The sequence below is a fragment of the Lytechinus variegatus genome, chromosome 2 (assembly GCF_018143015.1).
Source record: "Lytechinus variegatus isolate NC3 chromosome 2, Lvar_3.0, whole genome shotgun sequence".
In the NCBI taxonomy this organism is placed as follows: Eukaryota; Metazoa; Echinodermata; class Echinoidea; order Temnopleuroida; family Toxopneustidae; genus Lytechinus; species Lytechinus variegatus.
In genome coordinates this window covers 68,866,286-68,894,181 of record NC_054741.1, presented here as the reverse complement: position 1 = coordinate 68,894,181, position 27,896 = coordinate 68,866,286, and the positions used below count along the sequence as shown (strand labels likewise).

Genomic DNA, 27,896 nt, shown 5'->3' with positions numbered 1-27,896 from the left:
TTCAGGGGGGCGTTTCATCAATAGTTTCGTCCGACAAGTTGTCAGATCTGACAACTTTCCTGGGTTCTGATTGGTTGAGAAGCACTGTTACTATAGTAACTGTCGGATAAAACAGGACTTGTCGGATAAAACATCCGACAAGTCCTTTCATGAAACGCTCCCCCAGGTGGGTGTTTAATAAGCTGTTTGTGAAGTCACAAACAAACTCTTTGTGGGACTGGAACAAGTTCTTAGGAGCTTTGTCAGCTGCATATTGATATATCATGTAGCCAAGATAGGGTCACCAGTCATGCTAACAGTCATTCATAACCTACAAACAACTATATGAAAAACCCAACAGGACCATTTTAACATCTGTGCTGAGAGTAGCAAAAGGTGGATTGAAACCATGCCAAAGGATGCTAGGCTGTGTTGAGATTCAAACACAAGGCACTCTTGACAACAGAATCACTTCACCAAAACGATTCCATAAATTCTCACAGTCAATGAATCATATCATCAATATCTTGGCAATTTAAAAAGTATGAAATGTGACCCCCTATACCGCAGGGTCTTCATTAAATAATTTGTCTCCATTGTAATGCTCTCAACTTATCAAGACTGGAGCAATTCATAAAGTGAAGCAAGAATAAAGACAAATTGGAGTAGGACAAACAGAAAGGGCAATCAATTTTTGGAAGTGCCCATCTGTGTTCTTGAACAATTATGAGTTGTACCACTGGCCTGTAACACAAGGCTTAGCAATGATTGTAGAGCATTTTTATACAATTGATTCCATTGACTACAATGTACACTCAATCAAAATCAAGCGTACGATTAATTGCTAACCTTTGTGTTACGGGACCCATATGATTTCTAACCTACCTCAGATGGGGCATGGATGACTCCATCAGCATAGACATCAGGGTTAAATCTAACGTCAAACTCAGCACTGCTCAATGAACCAGCAGCCTGGGCAGCTAAAGCTATCACCTCTTTATGGCTCGGATCAACTAAAAAAAAAAAAAAAAACTTAGTTAAATAGTTATATTTGAAGAAATATATCTTCAATTAAAATAACAGTATATGGGGGAACAGATTAATAACACACTGAAAAAAACTTTGAAAATTCATAACTCTGTTATCCTTTGATCAAACGATAGACTTGCCCTAAATCTTCATTGATACATGTCTAAAATAGCTTTTTCGATACAATCTGACATTAGTATGAACTTTCCCTTGACCTACAAAGCGAGAAATATAGGGTCTCTTTTCCTTGTTTCTCATCACAAATCTACAAATAGAAGTCATGGCTGCCAATGGATTCTATCTCTATCTTTGCACAGAATCTATCTACTTTTTTTAAATGGAAACAGTGTTAGAGGACCTGGATAATAAATCTAAAATTACTGGCCATGAATGAACAAAATACTTTGAATAACAAAGAGGTTGTTATGTCAATGCAAGACTGATGTCAAATACCTTTCTTTGAAACAATCAAGCATGTATTCCAACAGGAAAGATTTTATATAATATATTTCAAGATAGTGACCTTGCACTGTGGAACTTCAGTCCACTCCCCCATTGAACGTATCCTTTATGAAATTCATTTCTCATTTGTTATTTTCTTTTCTTATAAATTACTCAAATTGTTTGGAGTTTGGAGAGGCCAGAATTAGATTGATTAACCAGACACCTTTTCAACACTGAGTTGTGTATAGAGCACCATTCATATTCAACCTTGACCCCCAATGCAGGAGGGAATAATTGGTACTGTCAAGATCACCACAGGGTTTGTTTTCAGACAATACCTATAGGCATTTGTGGAATCATTCAGCCATGGACAAAGCTTTAAGCAATAAAAGCAGCTTGATGACAGATACAACAGACCCAGTTTCACAAACCTCTTTATCAATGGCAAGTTACAAGATCCTGTAACAAGCCACTGGAAATATTGACATTGATTGGCTGAGAGAGGTATTTTGTACATTTGTTATTGATAGCAAACCTAGTAAGACATGGTCCTGGATTCATTTATCACAGACGCCTCACAAAACAATATCCAATTATCAGTCAGATGAGTGACAAGATGAACCAAAATTAATAGGTGATGAAAACACCAAGAAAGGGGAAAAATTAAAAGGGCTAAATGATTACATGTATAGCACTTGACTCAAGAAAGCAGTAACCGATTCTTCCTTTCATTTAATTGAACAAATTTGTTGAACTTTGTTTTTTATTCTTTATTCTATCTTCCCTTAATATCTATTTTGCTTTTTTTTGAATTTCTTTTACATCACCGGTTTTATTCTATGTCTTCGTTGTATATTTTTTTAATTACATTTGTGAATGTTAGACAATTGATTTATTTATGTTAAATGCCTAAATATTCATATAGGTAATTCTACATTTAAACCCCCTATTTGTGGGACCAAACTGAACAGATTTGTTTCTAGTTCACACAAAAGGTTGTTTAACTATAAAATTATCATGGCTTGAGTAGTTAACGGAGTGAAACAAGAATAAAGAATAAAGAGAAATGTGGGTTGGTAAAAAAGGATATTTTACAGATTGTGCATTGTAAAGACCATTTTTGAAATGCCTTCCCTTCATTGAATGAACTTACATCCTTCTTTCTTGGGTGATGTTGCTAATGCTTTGGCTGCTTCTTCTGTAGCACTGTCCAGTTCCTTGGGCAAATCATTGCCTTCTGTGGAATCCATATTCTTGAGCACAGGGCATTTATCAACTAGTCCTTTGGTCTTCATTCCATCAACTATCGATTCATTGCTTTCCTTCTTGGAATCCTCCTTCTTGCCATCTTCCACCTCCTTCTCTTTATTCTTCTTGCTTTCATGATTTCCATTCACCATTTTGTCTTTTGATTCACTGTTCTCTTTGAGGTCTGAGCTTGTTTCTTTCTCTTCCTTTGGTTGAGGGTTTTCACCCTCGGACTGTCCATTTTCAGTAAGTTTAGCGCCCTCTTGTGGCTGCTGGTTGTGCATGAGCATGAGTGCCGCATGTCTGATGAAGACCATGTATCTGTGTCTGAGTGATTCGAAAGGGAGGGGGAAATAATAGAGATTCATCATGGTAAAATATAATGTCATAAATTAATTTACTATCATTGAACTATTCATCAAAATTTACATTTTTATTTTAAACAAATGAAAATATTTATATGGAAATATGTCATATCAGAGAATAATTTACTTGGTATCAAATAAAAATAATTACAATATTTCATTACATCATTTCTGCTATGCCTTTCACAATTGATGCCATGCATCGTATGATTTGTACAGAAAGTTATTTAACTATCATCATCACCATCCACCACCACCATCAATACCAGCACCACCACAACCATCTCCATCCCCCAAACATCCACCATCATCAGCATGACATTAAAAAAGACTACTTACTCTACAAAAGCATCCACTACTTCTTGTCTCAGACAGGCTAACTTGTGTCTGTGTTGCCTTGGGAATCCTGATTTCTTCATGTCTTCTGCAAAGTCTTCAGCCTCCACTGTCAAACACAAGCGAAAAAAACTATGTCCTCAATCGCTATCATAACACTCACCTATTATTCAATCTTTAATATTTAATGGGTCTTTTAAGCACTTTTCTGACCAAAATTGTAACTTTTTTTCAAGAACAACTTTCATTTTGTATTACTTATGAGCACGCTTGGACATTTTATGTTAATAATTTTTTTTTGCTATTCACCAAAATATAGACACTAACCTCAGAGGGATGCATTAATTCACTTAAATAATACACAGTAATATGGTAAATATAAAATATTTGTGGGTTTGATTTTAATTATCTGCCAATCAACCTTGCCAAAATTCCACTTCATATAACCAAAACTTTACATAACAAAGCATAAAAATCATGAATAAAGATCCTGAATATGCTAAACTAAACCCCTATCGTAAAAATATGAATGCCAAACTATTGGCTTGCAGAGGAACATGAGGTGTGAGTGAGGTCAAAGGTCAAATCATGACTTACTCTGCAGGAAGTTGACATCAGGAGGGAAGGTTCTTAGAAGATCTAGTACATAGTGACGACCATCATTACCCTTGATACCCTACAAATCAAAATATGAAGCAGATATGAATCATTAAAACTCTTTTCTGATTATCAGTACTAGCTATTGAAAATGATACTTAATGACATTCTCAAGTTAGAATATCAATGTATTTACTTGTTTGGTTTAGAAACTATCAGTAACTGTCTTGGAATGATCAGAATTACAGACTAGTAAGCAATAGATTTAAAATCCTGGGGTGTTTCACCAAACTGTCAGTAAGGCAGGCTTTTATACAATATTACGTACGAATGCAAAGTGTTCTTGAGTGCAAAGTCAGATTCTCAGTCATTTTTATTCCTAGCTTTGAATATTAAACTTCATGATATCAATATATCAGTATTATCAGTATTAAGACACATGAATAAATTACTGGCCAATGAAAATTTAGTGATTGTTACCTTGCATTCTATTGATGAGTAGATCTCAATCTCTTCATCTTTATGGTTCATTACATTGTGAGGTAAGATCTTCAGATGTTGGGATGTCTTGGTCAACTAAAATAAATAACATCAAAATAAATAAATTATCTCATGATATTCATATATTCACTTATTCATTCATCCATCCTTCCATGCAATTATTCATCCATCAATTTGATTACCCAATAATTAATTCATACATCTTCCATTAAATCATTCATTCTTTCATCCTTCTATCCATCTATATATCTGTCTATCCATCAATATAAATCCATTTATTCAATTAATCATTTACTCATTCACTTACTCATCTATCCATCAATTCATCCATCACATATACCCACAAGGGACCATCGATGATTTACTAACTTGCCTCACACAGAGCAACTCTAATAAAGATACATACAAGCACATTTACACATTCGCATATCAAGAAAAATCCAACAATTAATAGCACTTACGAGCTCTTTGTATTTATCGTTGGTGACCACCGTCTTGCCGAAATCGATGGAGCCGTAGATGACGGATTCTTCCTGCTCCCTCTCTAGAATACCAGGAATGATGGACTGAGCAGTGATGCGGTAACCACGGTAATCAACGACCACTGTGCCTAGTGTGTACAAACCATCCAGGTCATACGTGTTGTAGGCTTTCACACCTTTCAGATCATTGCCCTGAAATGGCAAAGGAAGGATGATTTTTTTTCTAAGAACAAGATATTCATCATTTTGCTGATTGTGCAGGTCAAAAATGTGAAATTTTCAGCCTTAAACAAATTGCATATTCATAAAATGATATTTCCTGGATGAACAACATTCATATAAAATGTTAATCCTTATTGCAGGAATACATAAGTTAATAAAGAAAATTTATTCTATAATCCAACTTGTTTGTATTGACATATTAGACATTGTTTGATCTTAAGCAATGTTAATTGATATTTTTTTGTGTTTTACTGGTTTACCCTCATTGATCAATGCTGTTGATTTATACCGATTGTATTTGTTTGTATTGTCTATCCAATAAAGAGAGCCCTGTGATAGGGCTATATGAATTATAAAAAAAAAACAAGTCAGTTAATTATTCATTACAAAATGTATATTTCAGGAGGTATGGATATGTCAGAGGGGAGAAAGGAGAATTAGAAGGTGACTTACAGGAGCTACGTATGCAGCATGATCCCCACCAAAATCTTTGTAATGATCCCTGACATCAAAACCAAGACTGAAGAAAATATTGTTCCAGATGAACATCTGCATTCTGTAAAAAAACAGAAACAAACAAACGATAAAGAGGTAAGTCAGATTACATATATAGAGGGGAGTGTTACACAGACGAACTAGAGAAATGATAGAATCCCATTAAAGACAAGCATTGTAACAATAAAATGTGGTAAATCAGACCTTCCTACAGGGCTTCCAATAACCATAGGCAATGAAGGCAATTGCTTGGGGTTCACCTCAACTAGCCTAGCTGCCATCAAATATTCCTTATTGCCTACAGTGGTTTTAAGGTGATAAAAATGCCTTGCCCTTAAAGGTCAAGTCCACCCCAGGAAAATGCTGACTTGAATCACACAAGCATAGTGCTGAAAATTTCATCATAATCGGATGTAAAATAAGAAAGTTATGACATTGTAAAGTTATGCTTATTTTTCACAAAACAGTGTTATGCACAACTGGGAGAATCAGTCGATGATGTCCATCACTTACTATTTCTTTTGGGGTTTTTTTTGGTTTGAATTATGCAATATCTCATGTTTTTTTTTTTTAGATTTGACAATAAGGACCAACTTGAGTGACCATATAGTATTAAACAATGATAATTCCATGTGTTCAGGGAAGAATTAATTGTTGTATCACTTCACAATGAGTAGAAAATTAGAATATTTCATATAATAAAATACAAAAGAAATAGTGAGTGGATGACGTCATAGTCTCCTAATTTGCATACCAGCCAGGATGTGTATATAACTGTTTTGTAAAATTAAGAAAAACTTTTAAATGTCATAGCTTTCTTATTTTACATCCGATTTTGATGAAATTATCAGTGTTATGCTTGTTGGATTTTTCTCTTTTTATTCAAATCTTTTTTGTTGGGGTGGACTTGTCCTTTAATAGGACTTTACTGCTAGAGCTGCCTTACCATAAAATCGAAAACAAAATAATACATCCCCCAATAAGTCCAATTGGTTTATTGACTGATTTTGAATCTCTGTTACACAAAATTCCTATTCCAGCCATCCATTTGGCTTTCTATATTATAATTCTTGTGTTTTCTATTTTCCTCTGCAACTCCACAGATATATATATGTTTGCCAAATGATAGAAACATTGAGACATAAAATGTCCTACTTACTTTGAGTCTTCACCAGGGTTAATAGCCATGACATTGCCATCAATGACTGCCATGGCTCCTCTTGTTGCGGCCGCTACAAAGTCACTATGGACCTTGAAGATCGCCCTCTCTCTGAGGAGTCGCTCTGGAAGGTTCTTACGGGCTAGTTCCCTCGTGGTCTGGATCTCTTCGTTCCAGTCCCTGGTCTGGCCCGGGATGTGCTCTTCGTAGCCGAGTCTTGATGTGTAAGCTATCATGGAAATAGACAGGATATATTAGTTTCTGCAAAAAATCATCTAACACCTTGTTATTGCTTAAGCCGGGGTAATAATAGCAATAATAATAATAATGTCTATTATAACAGGGCCTGCTGGGAGAACAGTTTTCAGAACTGAAGTGGCTTCCAAGGGTAAATATACCTATATTATTATTATTATTGATTTTGGGAGAGCCATGATCTAGTGGTTCCAACTCTCATCTTGCCATACAAAGGGCCTTTGGGATTGAACCTTGGCAACTGTGCTTTTGCTTTCAGCTACAAAATTCAAGCACATTGAGCTGCACTAAACCAAAGTGAAATAAATTGGTAGCCATCATGGAACTGGGCCTCAGAAGAGATATGAAGATAGATGGGTCTATATAAATGCCTGCTCAATGACTTTGGATAACAAACTTTCATTTCTCACTGCAATAAATTCAAGGAGTTTTGATCAGAGGTACAAGTTTACATGGCAAAGAACATAGACCATGCAAAAAATCATGGTTTTGTGCTACAAATCCTAGACTTAAGTCCTAATCACAGCATATTACATCTTTATTCTTACATCAACAAAAAAAAACTTTTCTTCCCTATCATAAAATATCACAGACAGAAAAGAAGCCCATGGACTGACTCAGTTTGTCCATTAAGGGGGCTCCACCATTTTGCCTACAGATATAGAAAGCTTTTTTATTACAATACAAAACTGAAATTCCAAAATATCAAGAAATGTGGCATCACTGCTCATAATGCCAAAGATCTTACCATCTTCTGCCCTTATGGAGTCCACAGTGTGTTCCATCTGAGGGGCTAACCATGAGTAGACCTGGAATGGGGTGGGTACCCTCTCAAACGGGTGCCGTTGAGATCTATAAGTGAGAGGAAAAACAAGAAGAATATCTTAATACCAAATCTTTGATTTCTTTACAGCCAATCATCAATGCATTTAAGCCAACATTTTGAATGTATACAAACTCACTGATTTTTTTTTTACCTACCGGTATTTCTCATGAACATGTTGTTACATTTTGGTATTGTCTAAATGTGCAACTATACCAGTATGCAGAGATTGAAATTTGAGCAACACAGCAAAACTAGCTTCGCAATGGCAAATGAAAAGCACCCATCATGAAAATGACAGATTATACACTACATTAAATAAAAAATTGACATTGCAACTAAACCTACAATAGGCTAATTTCCCCAATAACTGACATAACAACTATCTAGTCTGGTGCATTTCTTGATTTACCTTACATTGCACATCATATTCTGTATAATGAATAAAAGTTACTTGCTTTGTTTCATGTGTTTATCACTATTTCAAAAGATATCATCTAGAACATAATCATCCTAAGTCATGAACTGTAAAATATTAATGTTTCAACATTCTGATATTATCATTACCTTTTCTTGAGGAGTTGAGCAAAGTTTTTCTTGAAGCTTGGACTGACTTTGTTGAGTAGTTCAATTAGGGAATGAGATAGGTGCTTCTGGTCGGCTGGTTTGGGGTTGAACACTTCCTGGGTCGATCTGATGAAGTCAGGTAATAAGAGGTCATTGTAAGGTGGATAAGACTTGCTCATATTTATCTATTTCTTTTTTTCAATATGGATGATGATGCAGATGAATATGACAATCAAGGGGAAAGGTGCTTTTGGTCAGTTGAATTTGGGTTTTACCACAGATTTAGTATTAGACAATTAGACTCTAGGGGTTGATCAGGATGGGGTTTCATTGTCATCTGACAATGTTGATGGATTTCAATAGCTGAGAACAATACCATCAACAATACCAACATCATGATCATCTTCATCAATATCATCATCATCATCATCATCATCATCACCATCACAATCATTACCATCATCATCATCATCACCACCACCACCACCACCATCATCACCACCATCATCACCATCACCATCATTACCATCACCATCATCACCATCACCACCATCATCATCATAATCATCATCATCACCATCATTACCGTCACCATCATCACCATCACCATCATTACCATCATCATCATCACCATCATCATCATCACAATCATCAAATAATCAGTATAATTGAAAGTTTGGTTTGAGCCCGGCTTTAATACCAGACTCAACAATTTAAGTCCTTGCTTAAATGCCATGAATTGATATTTTCTCCTAATTTCAAGTCAAGCATCATTCTCATTCATTTCTTAATTCCTCTTAGCTTGCAGCTAATGTAGAACTATGTTTCTACTAGTGGAAACACAATTCAAAATGCTTTAAATTCAAAATTACAAAAAGGATTTTTGAACCCCATAATCAAAACACCATTCAAATTATCAGCTGTATAAAGAACCTTGACAATTTTTAAAACCATAATTCTAAAAGAAGAGAGATGATAAATGCACCCAATAAGTTAAATCTGTACATGGTAACATGTAAGAACTCCATATTTTTCAAGGTCATTGAAAGATGGTGGACTTGGATTGAATGAAGTTTCCATTGAAACATCTAGCTGTGCATTAAACACACACTGAAGGAATATGTGGTGGGTTCAGCACAACACAATCCACACCAGAAACAAGATACCCTAAAACAAACCGGGCGCACGAGCCAATGAGATCTCCAATTGGCACTGGACGCGTAAAACGAGATGATGTTGACAGGCAACTCAAATACACACATACAGGCATGGCCTCTCAGCAGGCTTGACTGGCCTGTGGACGAGATGACCTTTACAGACCTGCCCCCTCTCAAATTCTTCTTCCTTTCTATTTCTGTCTGTCGGTCTCTCTCTATGAATCTGTATCTGTCTGTCTCTCTCTCCTTCTTTCTCCCTCTCCTTCTCTATCTACTCTCATCTCTTCCCACTCCCCCCCCTCTCTCTCTCTCTCACTCTCATCCTGACGTGATGATACAATCTAACAGTGAGGAATGGGGCCTAATTGGATGTACTTGAAAGTCTGACCTGTGCTAATTCAATGGAATCCTGTGGTCATTATTCAGGTTTGTTATTGTCTGTGCAATGATGATGATCACATGAGAGTTGTTATGTGTCACTGTTACATGACAGATATTTCATAATACATCATTCTAATTGATTGGTCTGCAGTAAATGTAATCAAAGAGCTACCCTGGGCACTGCACTCTACACAACATCAAACTGTATTAAACATAATTGTTTATTGCTCATTCTACACTCAAAATATATTTCTTAAACAATATATGCATAATTTATGAAGAAAAGTATCACTTTTACACCTTGAATATCATTTACAAGTAATTGATGAAATGAAAGGTACATTACATTACATCCACAAAATATTTTCACTGTCCCTTTTAATTACTATTTATTTATCAATCCACCCATCCATCCATCCATCTATCTATCTAATTAGTTGCTGATTTATTTTATTCATTCATCATTTTTATTATGTAGTTCTATTTTAGTTTACTTTTGTTTTACCAGTATGCCTCTTTGCAACATGACTTGAAACATTAAGCAAGAAAAACAAATACATAACAGCTCCTTTCTACTTACTGATTGATATAGAAGCCTCGTGTTGATGCTGTGAGATGGTATGATGTTCCTTCTGAGCACACAACATACAGGTACATCAGATCACCTACAAAATAGGACAGTCAAACACTTCAACATGACAGAATATCAACAAGCTTTATTCTCCATCGTGTGCTACAAATTCAACCGTATCGAACCATGCATAAAGCAGCACCGACAAAATTTGTCATATTTTTCTTTACTTATAAAAATATAAATATTAAAGTTATTATGGCATGACTATTCACATTGGAATGGTGTCTTCAAACCAAAATCGGCAATGACAAAAAAAATGCTTTAAAATATAATTAATCTTCTGACCTGTGTAATTGTTTTAACTGTTTCATTTGGTTGTTGCTTTGTTTTGTTTTCCTAATTAAAAAATAAGTTTGCCTCATTTTTACTTTAACTGAAGCAAATTCAAGCAATTTTGTGGTGCAGAAGTATAAAGGCAAAAACACACTCATTCTTATCCCTATTCTTTTTCATTCATGTGATAAAAAAAATCTCTGTAACAGAATGTGGCAGTGCCAAACTGTCAGATCATCCACTATTATTGGATCAATTTGAGAGATAGGGGTGAAATCTAATAAAAGATAAGGCCTGAAAAGTGGTTTGATATTCAGTCTTTGGTAACACTGAATTTTAATTCTAGCAGTCCACTGGTCTGGAAGAAATTGCACCGGTGACCAACGGACCGCCTTGTTCGCCTGGCCTAAAAATAATCATTCAATAATCCAAGGCCAGTATGGGCCATGCCATGGCAATCAGTGCCTTGAGGACTTGGGGCCTTGAGATTTGGTGGCGCTTTTCATTTTCCCTAATTGTGGTACAATACAGAAATGTGCCTTACAGAAACGTGGTCTCACCCAATTGAATAATCAAGTTTAAGATCAGAAATTCTCAGCAGACTCAAGTACATTTCTTATCACTGGCATTTAAAGACAGTGTGGTTCTGGCCGGATTAGACACAATAATTTGGATATGCTCACCATTGATTCACAAACAACATTGCCCATGAAATGGTACGGTATTGTAATCAGCTGAATATGCCATAGGCTCATGATATATCCAAATCTGATAACATTTACTAATTCTTCAGTGCATTCAAATCAACATTTTCCAATCACTTTCTGTCTAGCTATGTCTATAAACTGAATGAACTTTTTATTTTAATTAACACAAAAGTTGTATCTAATCCTTTCATTGATAAATGAGAGGTGACTGGAAATGAACCCTCCCCCCCCCCCCCCCCTTAAACACCTTCCTCTCTTCAAAAGTCAATAAAAAGAGATCTACATGTAGCACAATGAGAAGCGGATCTTTAACACAAGAGATACATGTAGAGACAAGGGAATAAAGGGAGAAAATAGGAGAAGAGTAGGGAAGGAAGGCAAAAGAGAGGAGGAGGGCGGGAGATCAGGGAAATACAATAAAAGAACAAAAAACAACTGACAAGCTTATAGACTTTAATCTGTTTAAATTGATTAAACAAAATGACCTTTAAGCTGCTTGAAGACGAATTTATTTACTTTAAATTAATACAGCAATGTCATGATATGACATTATGACCTATCACATACAGTTAATATAGAGCCATGATTGAGTCAATGGTCTACACATCACTGACAACGTTCTCACTACCTTCCTAAAACTAGTTTACTAAAAACTAGTTTAAACTGTATTGAGAACAGTCGAAGCGATCTTCAAAACAGGTTCAGAAAACCACCTCGTGATGTAGTTTTCAAGATCACTTTGCCTCGTTAAACTGGTTTTAGCGTGAGGACACAACCATTATTAGGGAAGTGATCTTCGCACATTTTGAGCACGCTACTCCACACGACAGATGTAGAATGCCTAAGCTGCGGTTTCCGAATTTTGCGTGAAACGTGTCACCCCACTGAGAGTGTTTTCATAGCAACAAGATTGCTTCACGTGAAGTGATTTTAAAACCACTTTCATATGATTAAGTGGGAACACTAGCAAAGTGATCTTCCAAACTGGTTTCCTAAATCGGTTTCCAGTAAACTACTTTTAGAAAGTGTAATGAGAACGGCCTCACGGAAAACATACAACAGATTTAGAACTCTTTTCCCATTTTATTAGTAATAAAATTCAAATTTTGTCAATTCAGACAGGGAGCCAGGAAATTGAAAAACGTCTCACCTTCTTTAAAACTGTGACCATAAAGACATTACATAAAACCAAAGCAATATCTATCATTAAATATTTTGCAGATTTTAAAAGAAGTAACAAAAACATTGATTTTCTGTTTTCCTTACCATGCATCCTTCTCGTCCCAGGGGGAGGATTCCATCCCGACAGAGTCAACACCTTGAGGCAACTCAAAGACCGGTTGTTCTCCTTAAATGCTGGCTGCATCGGCAACAGGGGGCGCTCTTTGGATGATGGCATGATGAACTCTGGAGGTGTGCAGTCCACCACGTCTGATGCCGCTGAGGATTTGCTGCGCTTCCGGTCGACTGAAGGAAGCGATCAAGAGAAATCAGGGTTAATAAGAATCAGAGAAGAGATCTCATTACGAGGTGACCCTGGTCTCTTCAATTAACTTGCCCAAAAAATTAAAATAATCCCAGTTTCATTTTAATAAGGTATATCCCCATCAGAACTAAGCCTGGCTTGCACCTTTGCGTTTTGGGCATGCAGATAGTCTGAATGCAGTCAAATGCAACATAACGCAATGAAACAAGCTAAAACGAGGTCAACAAGCAGATTAATGCAGAGGTCTTACATTCTAGCTTGGTAGTATTTTTTAAAAAGTTTTTTTCAAAAACATCTGCAATTAAACGCAACAAAAATTCATATGAGCAAAGATGAGAGGCAATGAGCAATGTGAGCAAGGGACCAGAAAAAAAAGTACCGGTAACCGGAAGCTGCTTACACAGGCATTAACGCAATGTTTGTGCCCGATTTACCTCAAACTAGTTCGCTTTAGCTTGCATCACAGCAGATAACAGCTAAAAATGCTTCCAATAACCACTACACTTTCAAAATATTGGAATGTTAGATGATACTCAAGTATAATTCATATTACTGATCATTTACCAAAGCTTTTGATGGGCATTAAGCATGATTTTTAGTCAGGCTTAATTCTTTGTGAAACAGCCCCCTGGTGTCATTGTGTACTTTCATCTGTCATAAGACGGATGACGTGTTGATATTAAGAGAGAAAGAGAGTTGGCACAGTATTCCCTAACCTTTCGGATGCTACATGCCGCTAAGCATGCCTTAGACTCTTTACATTCGCATTAGGCCTCTCTCTCATCTTAGAGGCAGAAAGGTTCGAGCTCGGTCGAGCAATACACATTATCAATATTCTTAATGTTACAGAAGAGAGAATGCACGATGCCATTCAGAATAAAACATGGAAAGGCTTATTTGTAATATATCCCTTTCTGAAATTAGTATTATGGAATGTGGGCTATTGGCAAACTGTTTCTATGGTATAATGAATTTGAAAGGGCCAGGAACAGAATGGTCCACATTAATTTTGATGCTGAGCAATTCACATTTTATTTGGGATCAAACATTTATCCTCCTGTGAGTGTGATGCCTTTCCAAAATGCCTTGCCAAATGAAAAAAAAACAGGATATAATTATCCTTGGTTTTCTTCTTATTTACATGTACATTTACAGCCCAATACCCCATGGATGGGGTAAATAGGGTTGAAGAAGGGGGGGGAGATGAAACTCTAACTGGCAACTTGCCAAAATGATAGTATCATATTACCATTCTAAAGATAAAGAGGTAAGATCACTGGACTAATGACCCAAATTTCAATGACCCTACTTATTCCCTTCTGGCTGTGATGGATGGATGTAAATACCAGAGGGAGCGCATCCCGTTCCACTGAGATTTACCCCCATTGAGAGAGACGGACTAAAGGTAGGAGGTTATTAAACCCAAGATCAGCGTTTGTTATATCACAGCATCGGCCAGCCATGTCTTGTGATTAAGAACAGACCAGAGGAGGGTTCCACGAGGCATCTTGACTGTGATGATCACTATGTTACAAGCTACTGAAATCCTTGCATCTGATTGGCAGAGAGCAAAATTGTCATTGAAAAATCACTCACAAGATGCCTTGTAAAACACTTCCTAGTTCCATATAGGCCAAATATGGAGTGAGCACAGACTGACCATGCTAGGTTCAACCATGTAGTAGGTCCATGGTTCAACTTAATAAATAAAAGACCCTGAACTTCCATGTTACATAGGTAAGGCAATAGGAGAAAGATTATGAAAGACAGCAGAGTCCTGACTGAAAATTGCTGATCTGAAAAATCAGCTTAATCAGGGGATAGCAGGTTTACTTTCAGCAATAGTCTAATATTTCACATGAAACATCTTAGCTGGAGCGACTGCCAGTCAGAATTGGTAATGGGTTATGACTTGTTTGAACAGATACACATATCAATGATCCCCAATGAACTGTCAATGTACCCCTATCATTAAAGACATTGTCACTTTAAGCCAGTATACCACAGCCAATTTGGACAGCACCAAACTCAAAATAGTCAAATGGTTCTCGGATCCTTACCAAGGGTGCAACATTTTTATAAAAATATTTGTGGTCTTGTACCAGAAGACAATTTTCTGCTTCTCTTCACAACATTCTTCTCACAATACTTGCCAAGAAAAGCATTCCTCATTTTCTAATAAAGATCAAATTAACATATTTTTACCAATATTCACAATACACTCTTGACTGTTTGTGAAAAATGTGTTTATAAAACACATATATCCTAAATGAACATGGCCCTATGGCAAGATATCTACTGTGTGGAATCACTTTAGAGTTTAGTTCCCCTTTAAACTCAAGACTTGGTACATGTATCTATTACAGATCATCATACAGAATTAGACTAGGCTGTTTTGACAAGATCACATTGAGACCTAGGTGAGTAGGAGACACAATAAATTAATAAGCTAAGAGATTAGAGCAAGATATAGAATTAAGTCTAGCATTCTGATGTTACAAGCCATTAATATATAGTTTCACATTGATTTTACATATGTAAAGTCTATAGCTAGGCAGTCCATTCAAGCTACATTGCAGGAGGGGAACAGTGGACAACAAGCAAGGTGGACAGTATATCTTAATATGCAGCATATTTTTTTTGTTGTTGTTCTTATGCACAAAACATGTATTAACAAATATTAATTTGAGGAGTAAATGCTGATCATTTCTAAATCATTCTAGAGTTCTGAACTTCTTTGGGGAGAGGAGTTATTAAAAAAAATAATATATATTATCTTTATTCATCGTTTCATAGCTCCAACATCCCACCCTATGTGACTATTCTTTCAGCTGATCTAAAAAATAAGAAGTGGGTCTAAGCCTTGAATTGTTAAATGATTTCATATTTTCCATTAGCAAGAGGTAAGTGCACATCAATCAGCACCTATATCAAAACAGGCTCAAATCCTTTAAGTCGTTCCCCAGCTGTACAAAGAGCCCCATTTACATTGCTGCTTGATCAACGAAAGACATGAACTTAGAAGGCATCATGGTAACAGAATAACACAGGTCTCACATGGGAGGTGAAAACTAAATGAGGTTCAAGAAACCAGTCCAATCGATTTTCTTATCTAATTTTCTCTTTAATAACGATTGATTGAAGAAAATATTAAAAACTAACTGCCCTACAGCTCAAAAAAAGCTTTGCAAAATCTACTTACTGGTATTTGTTTAAAAGCTTTTCATTTCAAGATTTAAAAAAATACCATCGGAGAAGGTAATGGAACAAAGCATGTCATTAAAAACGTCACAAGAAAGTGACTTATGCTGAGTAATCACATCAATTCGGTGGATTCACAATATGGTGCGCCATCTATCAGTTGAAGGGAACAGGCCAAGTGTCTAACTTTGGAATCGTCATTGTGTGCAGGCGCAGGCAGCGTATTGTGCCCGTTCATCAAAAATGAAAACCATATGGCAAGAATTCACCCATAACGGTCTAAATTTCGCAAAGAAATATGTGGGCAAATTTCTCTCCTACCTCCTGGACCTTAGTAAACAGCATATCCAGCTGAATAATCGCATGCATGCATTCACTTTAGTACGAGCAACAGATGTCCCTCTTTTTCCCATGATGCACTGCAAATTTTAGATGGCGCACCATAATTTGAATACACCGAATTGTGAGCAAATTCTGTTCTATTGTGCTACACACAAGATCTCTAGGCATCTCGAAGAATGTCCTAACAAGTGAAAATCCACCTTCAATCAATTACAACTCTTCACAAGACATTGCCAAGTATTAGAATGCCACTGTGAAAGACAAATATGACATTTACAGCAGAATTCTTGCTAAGATATGGCAAGGTGCCTAAAAACAATTCTGCTTTACATACATGTACATACCTTCACTGAGGACTGTGGATAAGAATGAGAGAGATTGGCAGTCCACACCATTGTAAGCATCTGAAGGATCCAGAGACTTGAGCAGATCTCTAACATGGCGGACATGTATCCGGGCTTCACGTACTGTGTAGGGCTCTGGAATGGTAAAAGTGGAAAAAAAATACATTGAATAATGCAAATTGATGTGTTTTTTTCTTGAATGCTAAATAACTTCAATAACTTCCTTGATGCGCTAGTCCAAAGACACGAGGGCGGGAAACTTTCCACCTCTGTCTACCGCAAGCCCACTCATACAGACCAATACATACCATATGATTCTCATCACGACAAATCTGTCAAGAAGGGTCTTATTAAATGTCTGTTCGACAGAGCAGCACGTATAACTCACCCGCCTGAACTCCCGAAAGAAAGAGCACACACACGTGGCGCCTTATACAGTAACGGCTACCCACGCCGTTTTATCAAGAATACTTTCAAGAAAAAACAACCACCAAGGGATCAGAAGGTTTTCAAGACTTGTACAGTCTTGCCATACATAGATGGTCTTTCACAACAACTTAAACGCCGATTAGAAGGTCACGGTATCCGAACGGTTTTCCGCTCGGACACCACCTTACGCAAACAGCTTGTACGCCCCAAAGACCCTATCCCTGATCACAGACGTGATGGCGTAGTATACAACATTCCTTGCCAGGGATGTGACGGGTCTTACATCGGAGAGACAGCCCGACCGATAGTTGAACGCATTTCTGAACACAAGCGCGATGTTCGGTTACAGCGAACCGACACATCCGCGGTGGCAGAACATGCTTGGGAGAAGCAACACCACCCAGATTGGGAGGGTGTACATTGCATTGCCAAAGAAAGACATTGGTATACACGCAGGATTAAGGAGGCTATTAGTATACGTCTTTGTCCTAACAATTTCAACAGAGACAGCGGGATCGACATCCCCGATTTCTGGATGCGAACCATCCGACAGCACAATACCCCCTTACCTGGCAGTGCACGCCGACCCGATCGTTCCCGGCCCCGATCGAGGGACCGCTCAGCCAGTCAACCCCCGCCCACGGGAAACTAGCGAGCCCGCCAATTTTGGTCTCATTTGCATATTGCCGACCCACGGCGTATTTGCATATACCCCCGGCTTATTTGCATAACTCCTGACCAATCACACAACGGATCAGTGCCCACCTATTGTTCTCGCGTTTGTGCGTACGGTCTTGGAGGTTAGTATAAATAGAGTACGATATCGGACAATCCGTGTCACTTGATAAGGATAAAGAGTTGCAGCGGCACTCGAAAGCTCGTGAACTTGTAAGCTAGTGAACACTTTTTGCGAGAGTGATCACAAATTTCCTAGAAAGCCAGTGAACACTTTTTGCGAGAGTGATCACGAATTTCCTTGTTGACCATAGTAGATTGCGAGACAAATGAATACCCTCTAGCGATTATTTCAATCCGCAATAATGAACCTATTTAGTAACTTCAATAAGAGTACCAAATATTCCATGTATCCTGAGAATGGCTCTTGAATCTTAGAGAGAAGAGAGAAACATCCAGAAATTTTAATGCAAATTTAATTTTTCCTTTACATGAATGCAAAAGGATAAGACTTTTGCCAAAATCAAAATAGTTCAATTATTTTTTATATGTACACATGTTTTTTTGGGGTGTTATATGACTGGGGGGGATTGATTCAACCCCCCTCCCTTGAGATCCTTGCCGCCAATCGCGCGGATGCCGTGAAAATTGGCATGATAATAGTGTGGGATGCAATCTACAATGCTGTATGGTTCATTTGTCTGAAATCATCGGAACAATTTAAATTGATTAATCATGCTAATTTATGCATAAATCATACTTTTTGCTCTAATTCACCATATATAAAGGCTCAGAGTGCTATTTCTTTGGTGTAAATATTCTTTAAACCATTGTTAACAATATTGCTAATATTAATCCCTACACCCATTAAAGGTATTGGATTTAGTGCAAATGAGATATCTGCAATATCATACTTTTCCCCCAAACCATCATAAATTACTACAAAAAGAAGGATCATTCAGAAGAAGGCAGACATTCTGGATAAAAAGGCTGATCAGACTATGGTCAACTTACAATGAGTTTTTATTCTCTGATTAAAACTTCATGTTCAGACTATATGTATAGACACAGTTGCATCGTGCAAGTTTGAAACAAATAAAATAAACCTCTTTTGACCTTGAACAAGAAACTCTAAAAGGTCAAGTGAAAGCAATGATGACTGTTGAAGACTCCATCGAGATATTTTTAGAATAAAAATTGTGAAGTGCATTATTTGCTCTGAATGTTTGATTACCTGTATAAATATGCATATGTTGAAGTAACAGTAAATATGAACTTTAGTTTTGGTGGTACATGTATATGAAGACTTGATATATAATGTAAGCATGCACACTGAGTACATTGTACCATTACTCACGAACTGGTAGTCTAATTTGGTCGAAATGCCGAAATGTTTGTTTCAGATTGTATTTAGTATTTATCCAATTCAGAGTAAATATGAACTTTAAACATGTACATGTATGCAATGTACATGTAGCTCCAAAGTCAAAACATTTTATCACCCCATCCTACACCACCCCACTGCATCCGGCTCCCTCCTTACCCACACTCTATTCAAACAATACCATATTTTTTATCTTTAAAAGTACAATTAGCTGATATTTTCACAGTGGTTTTATTTCATCAAATTTTTTGAGTATCTATTGTATGAAAGTTTTGTGAATAACATTTTTCCCCTCAACAATCCCCTTTATCTGCCAGGTACAAGGAGTTAGTAGTTTTATGAATACGACCCCAGAGCACAACGTCAACTATTGATATTCAGTCTATTAAATTCATCCCCCACTCTTTATTTTCCATTTTGTCAATACTCAACTCTCATGAAAGATAACCGATTATCAACCTTACCTTAATTCATCAACAGTTGCGAGTATACAGCTTTATCTCATTAAACTATATTCTAAAATCAAGATTCTGCCGTATCAGCCAATCTATTCAAATTGATATCTATTCAAACATGGACATCTTCGTGTTTACATTATTATTGGACGTGCCTGTCAATGAAGTCTGAGTTTTCAGACAAGAGCAGAAAAGCAGTTTATTGCATTATTTATAACAAATCCTGGCTGCAATATATGTATGGCTCAAATTAATCAAAATACTGCCAACAGGAGAAGAATAAAGCATTCAGAACATATTGAGTCTATGCACACCATTGAGTACACACATATATTATTGAGATTTCTTTTTTAAAAAAGATCGCTATTTGAAAGAAAGCACTAACAAGGTCTCTGACGCTCTGTAATTTAGTGGTCAATTTATGAACAAAATAAAGTATTCATGCTTTATCTAGAACTAGAAAAAAATCCTTTGTGGTTGTCAGATAAACAAAAATCTTGATCTAAGTTAAAGGTAAATGCTAGTTTTGGTAACGATATCAAAATGAGTTCGTACAGAATCCAATGAAATGACCACCAAGGTGTCTGTTTGTATAAATAAAATGCATGTGCCAAAGGATTCTGGAAGAAATTGTGTAATTGCTGAGAAATCAGCAAATAAGCACAGGATTCGGGTATGGCGTCGGGCCCGACGCTTTAAGCAATAATTATACATTGTCCCACCTGCGCTTATCTGTGTTGGGGATCTTCGGTGTGAATATTTTTCAGCGTAGATTTCAAGATTTCACAAAGTTCAGTTAATGTAACTGTACCAGATCTAGATCCTCGATGATATACACTGTACTGACAATTAAGCCTTGTTTTACAGACTTTCTCATGAAAACAGTGTTTACTGCAACTACTGGAATTTCTCTTTAAAGAATCAGCATATGGTTCTATTTTTCTCAATTACCAGATGGTATAACATGTTATACATCGATAAAAAAAAATTAAAAAAAAAAATATACTAACCCTGGAACTATTGTAAATTTACAGTCTACATGTACACCCATGTAAAATATCCTCAAAACTATAAGCTCATAAGTAAAGAACTACTGAACTCAGCACTTTATCAATGAATACATGATAAGAATATTTAAACAAACTGATACTAGGAGGTGAGTTGATGCACAAGTGGCCTTGTAACCTCCAATCAAATACTTATGATATGAGGGTATTGAAACTGCAATGCTAATGGTGACATAGCCATTAAATCAGATAGTCAATCATTGTGAATGATGCTTCATGTATGAAATTATGATGTGATGTCCTGATTTAGACAAATGTTTGACATGAAAGGCAGGAACAGTCGATAGCTGATAAAGGGAATTTGGAGACGTCAAAAGCAGTGCTGCCCATAACTCTTAAAATCTTATTTTCCATTAAGCACCAGTTTTATATTAGGCATAGGGCTCAAAGTGTTAAAGCATAAATTGAATTGCTCAGGCACAGGAAACGAATGGTTTTGATAAAGTTGCTTTAAAAAGGTCAGAATTGATAGCGAGAACTTCACAAACAATGAAAACTTTTTGCAATAAAACATACATTGCTGGTTGTTACCCAATACAGAATTAAAAAAAGAGAAATGCTAGAAGAGACATTCAACAACAAAATAAGAGAGGAAAACCAAAATCCATTCAAGCACTGCTGATCTCATCACAAGCTTATAATGCCATATCAATTAATACAGCCGACAGGTCCCCGTAATATGCCACTGAGGTCGTAGATTTCTGTCTGGCAATCAGAGCAGAATAATTCTTCATGCTGCCAGAGGTAGCCCATTGAATCTGGCATGCCAAACGTTTCGCAATCAGCTGATCATGGATTTTGTAACACCAAAACAATCATTAAAGGACTCGGTGAATATAAGCAGTGTTACATAATGTGTATTTTAAAGGGAGAGCCTATTCCCCATACTGTTGAATCATAAGATTAGAACGGGAGATGAGACATACTCAGATATTGAAACATTATTTGGATTATATTTAAACATATTAACAACATTCTGATAGACTAATGATGTTCATACTTTATTTCATTAATGTCAAATTGATCAGTCAAAGACTAAATCAATTGTTTACATCATAATTCATTTGTGAAGAGATTCAAAAAAAAATATTCAACTTTATACAAACCTCTCTTTACAACTTAATCCCAATAAATCCATTGTAAATTTTGTTTTAATACATGAACTTTCATTACATGTTTGATGAAGAAAAAAAAATGATATATATCCCTTTGAAATCAGCATTTATTTTGTTTGATGTCGTTCTTTCAAAAATAAAAGAATTGAAAGGAAATAACTAATATTTCAGAAGATCAACTGCAAACTATATACTGGGAAAGAAGAAGTTGCTCACTCAAAAAGGATACAAAGAGGTGATGTGGTGAAGAAAAATGCAGGAAAAATGTATTTCATTTTAGTAGGGACAGTTTTTTAGACTGTGATAATCAGGGCTCATATTAATCCAAGGCCATGTCCTTACATGCCTGACTGACTTGCTTCAATGTCCTCTGCTATGGGCTTGGATATTTCTTGTGTTCTTTTTATATTTTTTTAATGCTAAGGTAGCCTTCAGTGTTTTGTTTGCCTGATTTTTCTTTATCCATTCAAATCATATTATTTTCAGCCTGGAGTACCCCTTTGAAAACCCTTTAAAACAAAGAAGGAAAATTTGTTTTGACATTTTAGCTGAAATGACAAAGCAAACTTTAAATCAATTACCTTCAACAACTTTGATAATGGAGCCATCTTTGAGTCCTTCAATGTTCTTGAGTTCAGCAAAGTTGTCCAGGACATTGCCATCAAGCTGAAGGGAAAAGCAAGTCCGATGGCAGGTGTCTTCACGGTCCATCAATACTTGATGAATCTCCTGGACCATCTCTTGTGGACTCACCTATCAAGAGAATCAGAGAGACAGAGATATTCAAAATAAGACAAAGAGACAGATAGACAAATATATGTATTATTTATCCTGTACCATCTCTTCAGGACTCACCTATCAAGAGAATCAGAGAGACAGAGAATCAGAGAGACAGAGATATTAATAATGAAAAGACAAAGAGACAGACAAATATACTTATTATTTCTCCTGTACCATCTCTTACAGGACTCACCTATCAAGAGAATCAGAAAGACAGAGGAATCAATAATGAAAAGACAAGGAGACAGACAGACAAATATACTTATTTAATCTCCTGTACCATCTCTTGAGGACTCACCTATCTCCTGTACCATCATCTCTTGAGAACTCATTTGTCAAGAGAATCAGACGGATAGAGAGGATAATAATAGATGAAGAGACAGACAGACAAAAGATTGGAATCCCCAGTACCACTTTTGATGACTCACCAACAAGTATCACAGACACACACAAAAAAGACTTACTTAATATCAAACAAAATCTAACAACAAATCAGACAGACAGGTTACAAATGGATGGAATGAGAAAGAGACATGAACAGAGAGAGGGATTCATTTATATACCATTGCCGCAATATTACAGATGTACATGTAAAGTACCACAAAAATGCAGGATTGCCACGGTTTCTACATATGGCTGATGTCAAAGGGGTGATGTTAAAATTCTTGACAAGTAGTTTCCTCACCCTTCAAAAATAGGACATTTCTTTCTTTAGGACATCGTTTCAAAATGGCTCAGTAACTTTGGACAAATAGAGCGCATACCTACAATTTTTTTTGGGGGGGCTCCACTCTTATTTTTGGCCAAACAATGGCACACCCATGAAAAACCACTTTCAGCTAATAAAATCAAACAATAGATTTTAATTTTGTGACATTAACTGTGTCACTTACAATAGCAACATCACTTTCTCAAATGAAGTTTACAGAAGATCAAGGCATAAGTTGCCAGAGTCAGAGAAACTTTTTGGCTTGTACAATACAACAATGATTGCAACTTTCCCATGGCACATGAGCGAATGCGATCAAATTTGGAGTTTGGCCTTTTTAATACATGTACTTTTTATTCCAATAGGTCAGTAAAATGTTTGCATACCTGGTGAAAAACCCACCCTAAGAAAAAATAAAACACTTGATTTTAGCATCAAATAACATTGCAAGATAACCCAACAGCCAATCAAATCAAGGTTTCAATTGGAGTAAAACTGAACATGTTCATGCAAAAAGATTGTCACAGAAAAATGTTCAACCAAGGTACATTTTATGCAGCAAGGATGCTGGCGAGGTCATTTATTTAACTTTTTCTTATCCAAAATCAGGAAGGTTTGTAGCAATGAATAGCATTTCCTGAAAAAAAATTATCACAGTATACATCACAAGTCCTAACACACAAAGTAATACTAGGCCTACATGTATATGTAACCACGACACCAAGGATCAGCCTAGTTCTGATGACCTCTTTATGTAGGCTCTTTCTGTACCTGTATACGCTTGCTGAAAAAAGTACAGCTGACATTGAAATGCTATTACTAGTACTTTGGGTCCTGAATAACAGAATAAGCTCAGAGCACATTGACCTAAAGTGAAAATGTGAAAGAGCATGGTTTTGGCTGGGTATGAATGTACCCTAGAATGCGAAAAACGAGAATTGGTATTAATCAGTTACTTTTTGGCCTAAGCAACTTCTCATACATGTACATCAACAGGAATTTTGATGATCGAGTCAGTCTGAAAGTACCTGCAGACATGCATTTATGATCTTGGGGAACCCCCCTTTCAAAACAAAATGCTTAATCCCACTTTTTTTGTCACACATGAAATCAGATCTACATGTACTTGATTTCATGTAAGCCATTCAAATTGGAAATGGCTAACCACAACATCCACTTCATGAGGTAATAAATTTATTCAATCATTGCGACTTTCAAGGGTTCAATGTTTAATTTGGCATATAAATATCCCCAAAAAAATCTGAATTGGCACAACAGCTAACTAGAAAATTGTAGAAAAATTCACAATTTAATAGTGTCTTCTGACTGGATTTAAGATGTCCCTCGGAGATAGTGTGGAACACTTAGTCCTGTGGTGCTCACTCAACAAACACTCATGCTTTCTTAACAGCACTACACTACATGTAGATCACCCTTGACCGAACCAAATGTGCGGAAGTTGTAGAATTTGCACAGTGTTCCACCCTGATTCAATTATCAGGTCTAAATTTGTTGAATCTGATTCAGACTATCTAGGGACACCATCTACAGAAAGTGGTTCGCGATGAGACTGGCTATCAAGCCTCATTTATTCTCACAGCCTTGCTCCACTAAAAAAACACCACCGACAGGAAACTGCAAATTGTAACTAGAATTACATGTACCTTAATAGAACACTCTTCTTTTATGCAGACACAAAGGCAATGCAAAGTTTCATCACACATTTACTGTTTGGCACATGCCAAATACTAAACACCGGTTTGTTATCAGTAATGTGCAAGCAGCTACACTGTGCTTTTTTTTTTCTTCAGACACTTTTCTTCCTTTCTTGTTGTATAAGAAATGATTCTCACAGCTGTAAGGGTCAGAAAGGGCAGCAGGAGGTAGTTATTACATCTCAATTAGACATTGGTCCCAGACGAGAGTCTACCACCACGTGTAATGATCTTCTCCCTGCAGTTTGGTGACGATGCTTGACAACAGGGCATATGAGTCAACAAGGTCTTCACAAACACGTGGCTGAACAGGGAATGGAGACAAGCATGTACAGGTCTACATGTCCATGTACCCTTTTTTATTAGTGTACATACATATTTAAGTTTTTAGTTACATTGTAACTTTTTTGTGACAAGTGTGAAATCTTATTGGGAGTTATCAACGTTGAATCTTACAAAAAGGTTTATACACTGTATGGTTTTCATGTATTACTATGGCTATCGCCAGCCTCAATCTGGCACTGTTGGACAAACTGGTTTGACTCGGGCTTGAATGAAATATTAACATTAACAATATTCTTTCCCTTTATACTCCTTCATCATGCCCATGAATTCGAATTCTGGTGTCGCTAACCTAATAACAAAAAGGAAAGTGTAAGTTGAGAAAAGAGTCAGCAAACCAGGTAATTACTAATATCCTGTTCACTACTACTCTAGGTTTACTATGTAAGTACTGGTTTAAACCAAATTTGTTACAGAATATGAACAGATCCCCCACCCCAAAATCAGAGGCGTACGCAGGGGGGGGGGGTTACAGGTGTTCAACCCTTCCCCCTTTAATTTGTTTATACCAAAAGAACCCTTGTCAAATTTCTGTTGGTTACAAACACAAATTTTTGGTGAAGACCTTTTTTGTGGTTGTCAACATTTCATTCAGCTTGAAACCTCCCCCCCCCCTTCAAAAATCTTCCATACATACTGCCCCAACCCAAAGAACAATCTGGATATTTTGTTCAGTTTACAATTTAAAATGGTCGCTTTCTAAAAGAGTTCTTAAAATGAGACCAGAAACCAAAACTTGTGCATTTTGGGTAATAAAAATAGAATATCAATTGACATGTTAATGTTCCATGAAATGAACAAGGATTTGATTTATAAGACAGCTTTAAAATCTTATCCATTTTTTTGTTAAGATTTGATTTGAATATTCAGGAGTAACCAATGCTTTGGTCATTTCAATCACAGGATAGTCTTTTGGCATGAATATACCCACGAACAAAAAACAAACAAAAACTGTTCATCTTAGTTGTCACAACTTTGTATAAGGAATAGTGCAAGCCCCTTTAAATTATTAATCCAATGTCTTTTGATCATTTCAAGAAAGCAACCTGACAAAAATTATATCTGGAGTAAATATCTCATAATGACTTTATCATCAACTCACCTGAAGTTCAAACGGTTCACCAGACGGAGGCACAAGCTTCACCATGAATGCTGCATCCTGGATCACAATCACATCTTCAACCTTTGCATCCTTCTTCTCTTCCTCTGTTCCTTCCTCCTTCCCTTCCTCCTCTACAGCATCTCTCCTGCTGTTGCCATTAGCAACCGCCTCCTTGAGTTCTAATGCATCGACATGCATACAGTCCACGCCGCTGTCCTCACTGTTTGGGGTCACATCTCCGCTGCTGCCTGCGCCATCATCAGCACCGTTGATGGGTAAGGGATGCGGGTTGTCCACTCCGTTGACTATAGGGGCAGGTTCTGCCATAATCTGGCAAATATCTCCAAGACGTCACAATTGTTTGTCAAATCTGTAAATGCAATTAATGAATATATTAGAAATATTACTTAAATTAAAAAGTCACACAAAAACATTATTTCAGATTTAAAATGTTGCACAAACTCAAAATCTATGTTACTTGGTTCCAAAATATACCACCATCCCAAGAACAGAAACAGTGTAAACAAGTTGCAATAACATGTAGATACTCTCCACATCTCGACAGGAGCAGTTACATTTTGATATGTCTTTTCTCTCTCAGAATTAGAGGTAACATCAGTCTGAGTTTAAATTTGATCTATATCTATGATAGTGCTTTCCCCAAATCACACAACTCTAAATTGTCACACACTTTCACTTCCAACAAAATTCATCATCGCATTTCCTGTGCAACAATGCGATTGCGATACTTTGTCTGATCCAGCAAAACTCTAAGGCTCCTCTTGTTCTTGGTAAAACTCATCCAGCTATTTTCGTCAAGAAAGACACACTTAAGTCAATCAGCATGCCCCTTCCCGTAACAACATTTAACTCAACATAGTACAAGGTCATGAACCGTGCACACTTCTGTATCAGATTTCTTTTCGCTCATGAGTGGTAAACGCAATCACTCGTCAGAATTCTTGGCAGATTCCCAGGTATGCGAAGGGAGCATCCGAAGTCAGGTTTAGGTGTTAATGGTTTGCCAGGTTGCTCTGGAGGAAGCACACGAGAGATCGTCATCTTCTGCAGCTCGTAAAAGTGGATTTCCTCCCCC

At 36.7% G+C, this 27,896-nt stretch overlaps 1 protein-coding gene across 1 annotated transcript in view; it reads right to left on the bottom strand.

The window, feature by feature from the left end:
- LOC121408794 (clustered mitochondria protein homolog) overlaps positions 1-27,896 on the bottom strand; it is a 56,507-nt gene that overhangs the window by 13,416 nt on the left and 15,195 nt on the right. Inside the window, exons 2-16 of the mRNA XM_041600429.1 lie at positions 26,801-27,170; positions 22,734-22,905; positions 17,028-17,162; positions 12,921-13,121; positions 10,621-10,705; positions 8,503-8,628; positions 7,861-7,964; positions 6,858-7,086; positions 5,657-5,759; positions 4,961-5,173; positions 4,479-4,574; positions 3,999-4,077; positions 3,405-3,510; positions 2,606-3,027; positions 865-992 (exon numbers count right to left, since the gene is read on the bottom strand). Coding sequence (XP_041456363.1) covers positions 865-992; positions 2,606-3,027; positions 3,405-3,510; positions 3,999-4,077; positions 4,479-4,574; positions 4,961-5,173; positions 5,657-5,759; positions 6,858-7,086; positions 7,861-7,964; positions 8,503-8,628; positions 10,621-10,705; positions 12,921-13,121; positions 17,028-17,162; positions 22,734-22,905; positions 26,801-27,127 — 2,526 coding nt within the window. The 5' untranslated portion in view covers positions 27,128-27,170. The remainder of the gene's footprint in view (positions 1-864; positions 993-2,605; positions 3,028-3,404; positions 3,511-3,998; positions 4,078-4,478; positions 4,575-4,960; positions 5,174-5,656; positions 5,760-6,857; positions 7,087-7,860; positions 7,965-8,502; positions 8,629-10,620; positions 10,706-12,920; positions 13,122-17,027; positions 17,163-22,733; positions 22,906-26,800; positions 27,171-27,896) is intronic.